The sequence below is a fragment of the Mustela putorius genome, unplaced genomic scaffold, assembly GCF_011764305.1.
Source record: "Mustela putorius furo isolate JIRA1106 unplaced genomic scaffold, ASM1176430v1.1 tig00000145_pilon_pilon_pilon, whole genome shotgun sequence".
NCBI lineage: Eukaryota > Metazoa > Chordata > Mammalia > Carnivora > Mustelidae > Mustela > Mustela putorius.
The window spans coordinates 36,964,716-36,977,160 of NW_025421294.1; the positions used below are offsets into that span (position 1 = coordinate 36,964,716).

General features: G+C 44.3%; 1 protein-coding gene across 1 annotated transcript; it reads right to left on the reverse strand.

Annotated features, from left to right (window-relative positions):
• Positions 1–932: 932 nt before the first annotated feature.
• On the reverse strand, positions 933–11,659 carry RPL26L1 (ribosomal protein L26 like 1). The gene is given in 6 exon segments (XM_004828315.3): positions 933–4,027; positions 4,029–4,081; positions 4,736–4,876; positions 11,487–11,553; positions 11,555–11,581; positions 11,583–11,659. Coding segments are annotated over 6 exon segments (426 nt in total). The 5' UTR covers positions 11,651–11,659; the 3' UTR covers positions 933–3,957.
• Positions 11,660–12,445: the final 786 nt, after the last annotated feature.

A 12,445-nucleotide genomic window follows, 5' to 3' on the forward strand; every position in this document is an offset into this window, starting at 1 on the left:
CAGGAACTGACAGAGCTGGGATTAGAACTATTGTATGATGTTGTGCTCCTGCCCTTGACCACACATTGTGACTAACCCCGCTCAGTTTGTGTAGTCGGGTAGGTTCTATGAGGGCTGTGAGGGCTGGTGGTGGGGATTACAGCTCTCAAATCTCTTATCTATCATTTGTACTGAACAAGTTGCTGAGAACAAGCCCAGTCTGACTCCCAGGAAACATAGTAATTTAAGTTTATTGATGAGAATAATGGGGCCCAGACCAGGCTCTCAGAATGTCATCCTTACTATAAATTTAATGTAGTATGAAACTCAACTTTTATGCAACTTCTGGGATACTAAATTATGTGTTGCGAATCAAGAGAAAACTCAAAATTAGAAAAAACAAACTACAGACCTGTTTACCTACTCACTAGACTGCTAAAGATAACATGCACCTACCCTACATGCTGCATGTACATATAAATATATGTAATTATATATATAAATGTATATATATATATATACATATATATATATATATATATATTTTTTTTTTTTTTTGAGACAGAGACAGAGACAGAAACAGAGCGAGGGGCGAGAGGGACAGAGAGAAAGGGAGAGAGAGAATTCCAAACAGGCTCTGCACCCAGAGTGAGCCCAACGCGTGGTTCCATCTCAAGACTCTGAGGTCATGACTGGAGGCAAAATTAAGAATAAGATGCTTGGGGAACCTGGGTGGCTCAGTAGGTTAAAGCTTCTGCCTTCAGCTCAGGTCATGATCCCAGGGTCCTAGGATCAAGCCCCGTATAGGGCTCTCTGCTCATCAGGGAGCCTGCTTCCCTCTCTCTCTCTGCCTACCTCTCTGCCTGCTTGTGATCTCTGTCAAATAAATAAAATAAAATAAATAAAAATAAATAAATTAATTAAATTAAAAATAAATAAAATCTTAAAAAAAAGAATAAGATGCTTAACCAACTGAGTCACTCACCTACTTTACTCCCCTACTTTACATATATCTTAATCCACAATTTCCCAAAGTTAACTGGTTGTAAGCCTCACATAAGAGACATGTCAGAAATATACACGCACTGGAGATTCAAAGAGGTCTCTCTCCAGAATTACTGCGTCAAGCAATCACCACCAATCCACGGGGCGGAGACTAATGTTAGCAAGCATCAGAGTGACTCCCAAAGTCAGGAGAGTCTGATGGACCATTACATTAGTTTTTACATTTGGTAGGCATTTTTACCAAGAGAGGCATTTTTAACCTTCTTACCTAGATAGGAAAACAAGCTCATTAAAAATGCCCCCAAACCAAAGCAGAATTTGAATCCAGATCCCTCTGGCTTCAGAGCCAAGAGAGTATCCTTCTGCCTACTCTTGTTATATGTGCTCCCGAAGCGAGCACTCATTCTGCCTACTCTTACATCAATGCCCCCAAATCAGAGAAAGCATATTGAACTTTGTGGTTTATGATTCCATTGATTTTTTGTGTGTGTGAAAAAATTATTACTTCTTTCAGTGCAAAATGCATGTCAGAATTGATAATTCCAGTAAACAATAGCAATATTAGCATTTGCAGTCTTCAGAAAGAGCTGATTTGATCCTGCCATTTTCCATGAGACAGCAAGGCAGCACAGGTATTAACTGTTTGATTTACTTGTGGGAGAATGGAAGCTCAGAGGAAGTTAACTTGTGCAAAGACTATGACTATCCTGTGGCAGAGATGGTGACAATGCTTTTCTAAGCAGCCCTACTGCTGCAAATATATAGGTTCTTCTTGCTGCCCACAGATGTCCAGCCTCTTGCCAGACTCCAGAACAGGGCTGAAAGGGTAAAAGAAGAACACCAGAGATAGATCGCTAAAGTGGGATTTGGGTGGTCTTTGATGCAGTCAGGCTGGGGTTCAAATCTTGACTCTATTTCTTGTGTTCTCTGGGATCCGGACAATTAATCTAAACTCGTTTTTCTTCATCGGGCAAAATGGGAAATAACAGATTCAATCAACATTTACTAAGAAACTCCAATGTGTCAGGCCACTAGAGAGCCATAAAAGCCATTTTATAATTTTATGCATTTTTATCATTTATGAATTTTGATCAATAATTTATCACTGAAGCAAGGGAGGATTTTATTTACTTTTTTTTTTTTTTTTTTTTTTGCTTTGAGTAGCTTCCAAGCCCAGTGTGGAGCCCACTGTGGGGCTTGAACTCACAACCTTGAGTCTGAGACCTGAGCTGAAATCAAGAATCAGGCACTTACCCGAATGAGCCACCCAGGTGCCCCAGGGGAGGATTTTGGATGTGGGTCTGGAGCTAAATCCTGAACGGTAACTAGAAGTTACGTAAGCAGAAAGAGTTAGCGGTCCCCAGAAAAACAAAAATAAGTCATTTAAGGCCCAGCTATTTTCCATGACCTATGCCTAACTGGCTCTAGCTCTAGCATGCTTCTTGCAGAACTTCCTAGGAGGTGTCAGAATTACAGAGAAAAACAAAACCTCAACAGTTAAGGATTTTAAGGGAACAAAGAGAATGCAAAAATAGATTCTAGTAAGCCAGGAAATGGCCTAACCATATCAGAAATAATAAATCAGGGGCAAAACTCCCAGGGCTGTTTCAAAGGTAAGCAAGGCCCTTCATTCCTTCCCTCAGATAAGGAGCCCAAGACCCAAACCAGTTTATATTGGCTCTCAGAGCTTGCCCCATAGCCCTTCCCCTTGCCCAACAGTTACCTCTGCTTCATTATAATGTTAAAATCCCCACCCAAGGAGAACCTCATTAATATAACATACAATGTTTACATAGGCATGTTTCCTTAAGACATGTGCACAACCTTATGCCCATATACGTATAATGAAGAAACTCCCCTTTCTGAATATTCATTGTAACCCTAAGAAAAAAACAAACAAACAAAACTATTCATCCCTACTTGGGGAGTCATGGACTTGGAAACTACTCCCTGTGATCTTATTTGCTGCAAATAAACTTTCCTTTGTATAACAACACCTGGTGTAGTCTCTCTAACTCCCTACGGAGCGAACTCAGGAGCGAACTCACGTTAGGGTGGTTGCAGTTCGATCTGGAGTCTAAAACTCAATATGCCAAGTGGGGGCCTGGCAAGTTGGGGACACGAATGGTGCAGACTGGATGGGGAGCAGCCAGCCTCTGAACTCCACGCAATGAATAATGTATCAGATCAGGGACCCATGTAACTGGATGAAACAAGATCTGGATTTCTCTGTGAAATCCCTGAACTTTTAAATGTTGGCAACAGACCTAGTAAAATTATGAAAACAGAAGGACAAACATAATCTGCCTGTGAACCAAATCTTGCTGGACTCCAGGCTGTCGTCAGTTTCCTTAGCCAGCTCCAGGTGAGAGGAAGGATGTTTCAGTCATTTGGAAATGCACTTGCAAAGTCAAGACCTTGGGAAGGGTAACCTGGTCAGGGAGCTGCATGTCACTTGGTTGGGCTGGAGCACAAGGGAGAGGCAAGGGCCCAGGGAGTAATCCATCAGACTTGAGACAGGTGTGCAGAGCAGCACCAGCCACTCAGTGAGGTCTTGTACGTGCCAGTTGACATCATGACTACCTCCGAGTGGGACAAACTACTGAATTAGGGACCAGAGCTCTGGTCCACCCGATCAGCATGAGGGTCCCAGCATGAGGAGAGCGCCATCCTACCACTGCTATTCTGCTGCTCAGTACATTAAACATAGGAAAGAATGGCAACAAGGGATTTATAGTTAGATGAATTTTATCTATAAAACAATGCAAATTCCCCTTGGAATCAGGAAACCTTTTCAACTGTTATTCATAAAAATTATTAATCAAAACAGCAAAAGCAGATTTACAAAGCTACATTATCAACAGCAAAACATGAAGAAGAGGAAATGTTTGGCAGACATCTTGAAAAGTTTCAAAGGAACACACACCAGGCTAAAGGTCTACAGGTAAACCATGCTTGCACAACAGGTTATGTTCACTCCTGCATTTTCTCAAGAAGTTCTTCCTTATATTTGCCTTTCTCTTTTCCGACCTGTCGAGATTTTGCGTTTGAGAATTTTTTTCCAATCTTTGTCCAGCTTTAGCCTGGTGATAACCACCTGTTTTAGAGTAAGAAAACAGATCTTTTATTTTTTTTTTTTTTAAGAAAAGAATTTTCCAAACAATAGCAGTCTGGGTTCCTTCTGCTACCCACCCTCCTACCCCTGACTCCTAAGAGAACCAGTTAGATAGTTTAGTGATATCAAATATTGTTTAAGCTGGGAAAATTATACCACCAACATGTTTCTCCTTCGTCTATCACCCTTTGGTCAGCAAAATATGTTGTTTTTTAAACTTCTGCATTCTGACCAGCTACTGTATCATAGATCATAAGAATAAGAAAGACCCTCACCACTCGGCCCCTACCTCAAAGTGTGGAGGAGAAAGACCGTATAATACAGTGCATGAAATAGGAGTAAATAGGAGTACAAATGAAGAACAGTCTATTCCACCAGGTGGGCGTGAGGGCCACAGGAACAGACCGTCGCTCTTCTCCCCCTGGACATCACCTGGTAGCAAAGTGATGCCCACAATACCTGGAACCCTCTTGCAACCTGCTCGAACACAGAGCCTTCACCAAGGATGACAAAACAGACAAGAAAAGAATCTGGGTCCTTGAAGGTATCACTAGGCCAAAGAACAGATCAAGCCTGCCTGACTTCCCTCTAGAAGCAGCTACAGAGCTGCTACCACTGCCCGGTCCCAGGCCATACCTTGCTCGGGTGAATGCCCACATGGACAGTTGTACCATTAGCTTTCTCATGCTGCACCTGCTCGATGTAGATGACATACTTCTTTCTGTGCACCTGGACTACCTTGCCAATTTGCTGACCTTTGTAGTGTCCTCGAACCATCTAAAAGAAAACACAAAAGAGAATTCCTCCCCATTCTAACATGTGAATGTCACCATGAAGAAACTAATTATCAGGAATACACAGACTAACATGTAACTTCTTGCAAAAAAGCAGATTAACCCTAGCAGTCAAAAGTCAGCTATTTGTTGGCTATAAATCTGGTCTGTATTGTTCTAAGTCAGGTGAAAATTCTTCACCTGAATTTCTTTCTTATCTGAAACAAAAAATTCCTTGAACTAGAATAGCCACCACAGAACTAGTCCTGAGAGTAAAAAAGTATAACCACTGCACACCCAAAACTAACAGTCTTATATATCAATTCTACCTCAGTTAAATAAAAGGAAGTAAAATTTAAGAAAGAAAAAATATAATCATTCTCAAGGGATTAAATGGAGGATGGTTAAAGATACTCTACTGAGACTCTCCTGCAACCATTTAAAATCTGTGCTTTCGAAAAATAACTTATGACCTAGGAAAATGCTCATGATAGGATCTTTAGGGAAAAAAAAAAGAAAACAAAGCTTCATATGAAATACAGTGTGAATGTTGTATGCATATGTTTCAGGTATATGGCATATAACACAATGGAATGGAAATGTATCTTAAGTGTCAATAATGGTTGCCAGGAAGTAGGATTATGAATGACTTTTAAAGAAATGTATCATTCTTCCAAATGTGTGGGGCTTGAGCTCACAACCTTGCAATCAAGACCTAAGCTGAGATCAAGAGTCAGATACTCAACTGACTGAGCTACCCAGGTGTCCCCAAATTTCAAGATTTCTATAATTCACACAAATATTTTACAGTCAGAAAAAAATTAAAATGTTAAATTTAAATCTCTTGGGCTCTTCTCACACACTAAAAATCTTACTCACACTCCAACACTATTCAAGACCAACTAGAGTATGGTTTCTCTGAAGGCACAAGCCTATTCAACAGGAGCCACAATAGAGTTGATGCTGATTTTAAGAAACATGAAGGAAATACCACATATAAAACGCTAGACTATCTCAACACTCCTAAAATGTCTACTTAGATTATTCGGCTTACTTACTAAGGTGATTTTCAGGTTAAAGAGAGAATAGCCATGCGTCACTGAAAACCCACCACTCTATATGACCAGAGACTCTCACATGGAAAAGTGTGTGAAAAAGTCCCTCTTGACCAACATCATCAAGACTGAAGAAAGAGATTAATAAATTAAGTCCAAAGGAACACCCTGATTAAAGAGAACTGGACAAACACTAGACCCAGCAAGGAGAGGGCTAGGACAAAACTAACCCCGCTGGCCTGGAAAGGGGAAGGAGAAGAGGCAAAGACGGTATCCAGAGTCTGGCTGAGCAACTGGATGGATGAATATGCCTTTCCCAGAGGCATGGAACATGGAGGAAGAAACATTTTATTTTTAATTTTTTAAGATTTTATTTACTTATTTGACAGAGATCACAGGTAGGCAGAGGCAGGCAGAGAGAGAGAGGGGGAAGCAGGTTCCCTTTTGAACAGAGAGCCCGATGTGGGGCTCAATCCCATGACCCTGAGATTGTGACCTGGGCTGAAGGCAGAGGCTTAACCCACTGAGCCACCCAGGCGCCCCAGGAAGAAACATTTTAGGAGAAAACAGTATAGTTGGGACCATGTTGAGTTTGAAGTGTATCGTGATATTCTAGTGCAGAATTCCAATCACAGCTGGAAGACCAAATGGGTCCACAATGAAGACCTGGGAGTCCTCCGAAGATGGCAACTCAGAGCCTAATTTTGTTCAGGGAGCTTGTGGTATGAGGGCAGACTGTAGAAATCTGAGGAAAGCCAACATTTTGGAAAGGCTTATGAGGAAGACTGAAGTGGCCACAGAAAATGGGTAACTGGGGGAATGTGGGGTACTACAGCCAAGGAAAGAATGTCAAGGAATGGTCATCTAGAGGAAGGATAAAGGAACAAATGTGACAGGCTGGTCACTGGTGATCATGGCTAGTGTGCTTCCAGTGGAACAGAGGGATGGAAGCTATTTACGTAAAGATAATGAATTCACCAGAGATAGGTCACTGAGGTCAGGCAACAAAAAAGAGAAATTCTCTGGCTTCATCTTAATGTAATGGGTAACAAGCAGTTAACCAATAAACAGGCAAATATGTAATCACTAACTGGAGTAGGGCACACAGAAACTTACTGGATCCTAACTATGGTGATGGCAACATGGCTTTTCATCTGCCCAAACTCACCTGTGCACTTTACCATATGTAAATCATGACTCAGTTTTATTTATTTTTCACTTGTGGAATCATTTAATAATTCACTGACGTTGTACAGAAGTACAATAATAAGAGCTAAGGGGAATGTTGGAGTGACTGAAGTTAACAGGTACAAAATCATGATTACATAAAGTTTCAGACTACAGAAGGGGGCGGGGCGGAGATCACAAGTGTTGTGAAAGAGAAAGGTATTCATTTGGTTCCGAAATGGAAAGGAGTGGCTCTGGGACAGACATACATTGTGCATGGGTGACCATAAGATATGCAAAACTGCCCTGCTAGCTAGAGAGATCATTTAGTCGTCTGGGACAGGAACGAAAAGGCTTCCATCATTTGATAGCAAATGGAGGCTACTACAGATTTCTAAAGACAGTAATCTGTAAGAAATTGAGAAGCTAGAGGCAAGGACTCTTGAAATAATCCGGATACAGAATAACCGGAGCTACAAATGAATGTAAAGATGACAGGCTGCATTAAAAAAGCAGTCACTCCTGGGCACAGGATGATGAAGAAGGAGATGGGTTAGAGAAGGTTAAGCATACCATCTTGGAGGAAGCATGGGAAGGAGGGAGCTGCCAAGCACAAGGCAAAGCAGGGCCAAGCTGAAGTGTCCTTGCAAAGAAGATAATGAGTTCTAAAAAAACCAACCCCCAAAATAAGAGAACTGGCAAGAAGGAGCAGGAATTCAAACCAAATTGAATGTCCTGATCTAAAGGTGCACAGGTCAAAATAAATGCCGCAATTACAAGGGGTGGGGGAGTAGTGTGCTGCAGAGAAAGAAGAACTAAGCGAGAGTAAAGGTTCACCAGCAAAAAGTGAAGGAGCTTCATAGGCCAGAGAACCGGCCAGCCCTCATCAAGGAGGACCTTGATATGGCCTTAATATAGAAGCCAGAAAGGACAGACATCTGGTGTGTGTCTCCTTGGCTGTCAGTCTTGGCTCCTCTGAGCTTATCCTGAACTCGCCTAGAATCCTCAAGAGTTCCCAAAGGCAGAAAAGTCGTGTTCCTCTCATGAGCCCAGCTTTCAATCAGTGTCTACAGAGAATAGGTTTTAAAATTCTAACCTTGAGAGCTAGGGCAGAGATGCTATCCAACCTTGTTGAGATGCGGCGGGCAGTTTACATTATCTCAAAAGGCAGCTGGGACTTCAATCATTTTGCTTCAGTTTCACGAACAGAGTGGTGGAGTCAAAGCGCTGAGCTGGCTGAAGGTTGAAAGTATTTCCAGCTGTGATGCCCTGACTTGGCACGCCTGTTCTGGAACCACACCTGGATCCTGGACTCAGGGAGCAGGGTGAGCGCAGACAGGTGCTGGCACAGGCGGATGTCGGGGTACATGGTTGGGAGGAAGACGAGCTCCAGCAGCTAAAGGTGGACCCAGTACGCCTCAGTTTAAAAAGAAATAAAATCAAATTGTATTCACTGCCAGGAAGCAAATATATGTAAAAGGTGTAATGATACCATGTTGATTAATGTATCTGGGAAGGCTTTTCTGGGCAACTGACATATAACATTTGAGAATGAGAAGTCAGGTAAAGGGGAGAAGGAAGAGCACTCCAGGCAAAGGGAGCCTTCTGGGCAAAGACCCTGAGGGAGGAAAGATCAAAGCATATTTAAGGACATGAAAAGGCCAGTGTGTCTGAAGAACAGAGCATGTGGAGGCATAACAGGCTGAAATGAGGCTGGGCAAGCAGACCAGGACTGGGACACACGAGGCCTTGCTGTCAATGATTTTAGATTTATAGTAAGCAGTCCAGCACCAATGATAGGTTCTAAGCAGAATCTAATTTGCAAAAAATGCCCCTCTGTGAAGAATACCTGACCAGGGTAAGAGTGAAAGCTGGAGTGTCTTGAACTAAAACTGGAAATGTAAAGAAATGGTCAGAATTAAGACTTATTTTAGAGACAGAATCAACAAAATTAAGTAAGAGATTAGACATGGGTTAGGAAGAGAGAGACATTAGGGAGAACTGAAAGGTTTATGACACAGGCAAGTGAAAAAATGTTGCCTACTGAAATGTGAAAGATGGGAGGAAAAGCAGATTAGAGACAGTGTTCCAGTCAAGAGTACTTCCAGACTGAAAGCTTGAGACGACTATGAGGTTTGCATACGTAGTTAGATCTACAGGCCTGTGCTCTGGACAGTAGTTTGGGCTGGGATATAAAAAAGGGACTTGTTAGCACAGGGCAGACGTTTAGATCTTGGAATAGGTATTATCACCCAGGGAGGCAATGTATGCAAGATGAGATATTAGACCACGTGCACACCCTGACAAACTCCAGCATTCAGAGATCAGAGGAGACGAGCAAGGGAATCTGAGAAGTCAAAAGTAAACTGAGCCTGAACCGTCACGGAAACCAAAAAGTCAGACTATTTCAAGAAGGCAGTGCTACCTATGCCAAATGCTGCTGAAAAAGTCAAGCATGAGACCAAGATGTGTCCACTGTATTTATTTATTTATTTTTTTAAGGATTTTATCTATGTATCCGACAGAAAGAGATCACAAGCAGGCAGAGAGAAGAGGAAGCAGGCTCCCCGCCGAGCAGAGAGCCCGACGTGGGGCTGATCCCACTACCCGAGCCGAAGTCAGAGGCCCCAACCCACTGAGCCACCCAGGCGTCCGGGTCCACTGGATTTAGTCACAAATAGGCTACTGGTGATCTCAGCCGAAAGCAGCCTTCTATTAGGTAGTGAGATACAGATCAGGCTGGAGAGGGTCTAGGCATAAATGGGGAGGTGAGGAAGTGTAGGCAAGTCTTTTGAGTAAACTTTTGAGTAGGGCAGCTACTACTCTGTAGTAGTAGCTGGAAGGAAATGGGAGGCCTGGAAGAGAATCTAAACTTTCCAGTTTTCTTGCAAAATCAAGAATCTGACAATAGGGAGCCTGCATTTCCCATGGTAGCGGTGGGCTGAAGGTACACGACAATTTTCTTTAAATGAGGCATGAGCTTTCCAGTTGCTCTTTTCTTGCCATCAGCCAACATCTCTTTTTTAATTTGCCTACCTAGCCCTTCTAGGCATTTGCAATTCCCCCATTCTAGAACACGTCTGATGGGAAGGACCCAGAAGAGAAGTAACTGTTGAACATACCTCTCAACTATTCTTCCCACTCTATTCCTGTCATTCCCTCAGGCCAAATTATCCCCTGGTTTCAAGCTTCTCCTCAAAATGTTCCTCGAAGCTTTAAAGCATCCCAGTGCCCTGGAAGATACCCCAAATCCCGTAGCCTTACCCTCATTTCATTCTCTAAAACAATGGTTCTCAATTAGGGGAAAGGGACGGGTGAATTTGGTCCCCAGGGACATTTGACAACACCTGAAAATGTTTTTGTTTGTCACAAATGTGAGGAGGTACTACCGGCATCTAGTGGGGAGAGGTCAGGGATGCAGCTAAACATCCTACCATGCACAGGAAAGCTCCCCACAACAGAGAACTATCCTATCCAAGATGTCAGCAGTGCTGAAGCTGGGAATCCCTGCTCTAAAATGTTGAGCTCCATGCGACAGGTGCCTAGTCAGTCCTGCTTACTGCTAGTGTCTAGAACAGTGCCTGGTCCCTTCAATACTACTCCAAGGAGTTAATCTACCCCCTCAATCAGTCATCCCTCGCTCTCTCTTTCTTACCACACATCCGAAGCTCTAGGAAGAACAAGACAGCTTCACTTTCTCACAAGGATTGTTCTCTTTCATAAGTTCATGCCTCCGACTTGCTGCTTCCCTAGTCTCTCTGCCAAATCCAGTACCACCCAACGCCCAGCCCCTGCTAAACCCAATACTACAGAAACATTCCTCGTTATCATGGCACTTTCTCCCGGAGAATCTGGTTCCCAAGAGCCACCCTGAGCAATGCCTGGGAAACTTGCAGCCAGGGGACTAAATCTAAAAGCAAAGTTTTGCTTGACTAGTATACAACTTTTCTTAAACAGTCATTATTATGGGGGCACCCGGGTGGCTCAGTGGGTTAAAGCCTCTGCCTTTGGCTCAGGTCACGATCCCAGGGTCCTGGGATCGAGCCCCGAGTTTGGGCTTTCTGCTCAGCAGGGAGCCTGCTTCCTTTCCTCTCTCTGCCTGCCTCTCTGCCTGCTTGTGATCTGTCAAATAAATAAAGAAAATCTTAAAAAAAAAAAACACCAGTCATTATTATTAAGGGATTGCATCTGAAAGCTCTACGTTAAGCCGGGTAGGCACATTGGTGGCTGTAGGCTCCATCTCCAGTCCGATACATCTGCCGGGTAACATTAATTGCCAGGGTCCTGAGGGCATGAAAGTCTACAACTTCCCTACGTCCTAGGACACATGACATTCTTAGGCGGCACCAGAGCGACACGCAGCTGGGTAACGAGAGCCTGAGGGAGACCAACCTGGACGTCGTCGTCCTTGCGGATGGGCATGGAGCGAATGTTGTACTTCTGCCTCAGCTCCTTGGAGTGGGGAAGACATGATCTTCCTGCGCACGCGAGGGCGCATTGAAGTGGCGTTTGCGGTTTTTGCTGCGGTCCAAGGTAACGAAGGGGTTGAACTTCATGCTGACCGTCTGCAAAGAGAGGCGTGGGAAGGAGGAGGAGGGTGCTCAGTTGGGTACCAGGGCCTGCTCTCCACCCAAGACACTCCTCCCCATCGCTGCACAGGGACTCTGCCGGAGGTGGCCTCGGGTGGAGGTGACTGAAGGAGGAGAATCGGGGAAGCGAAGGGTCTGGGTGTTACAGAGTAAGGCAAGCTTGGGGAGTGCCCGCCTGACCAGAGGGGCCATAGGAAGAGGGCGGCACTGGGACCTCGAGGCTGACTGTGGGACGAAGATTCGAGCAGGACAAGAATGCCGGGTCGGAAGTCACGCAAAGAGATCCTTCCAGAACGTGGGGGAAGGATCCACAGGGCGGAGAGCTTCTCTCTCGGACAAAACACCACCCTCTACTCACCTTTAGCGCCCGTTAGGTTCGGGCCCTGAACGCGCAAGGCCGGAAGTGAGGGCTTCCTTGGCGCGCAAGCGAAGAAAGGAAGCGGAGCCCCCTTCCCGTCGGAGCGAGACTGGGTGGCGCCCCCTGCGACTTGGGGTGGGATCGCAGCGCCCCATTCCAAGGGGGCCAGTTCAGGGCTGTGGGGCTTCCGGGGTCCCGCTAGGACCCACGAAGAGTTGGCTCCGCTGGGGAGAAGAGGCATACTTCTCTAGGGCCTGCATTAGAGACCTACTAGTGTCTTAAAAATAGACTCACTAGAGTCTCTTTCTTATTCCAAACTCTTTCTTTGCCTCTTCTTACCCTCCCTTGAGGTGATTTAGCTGTGAAATGTTAGTTTTTGGATGCTTTGGGCATTCATGATGATC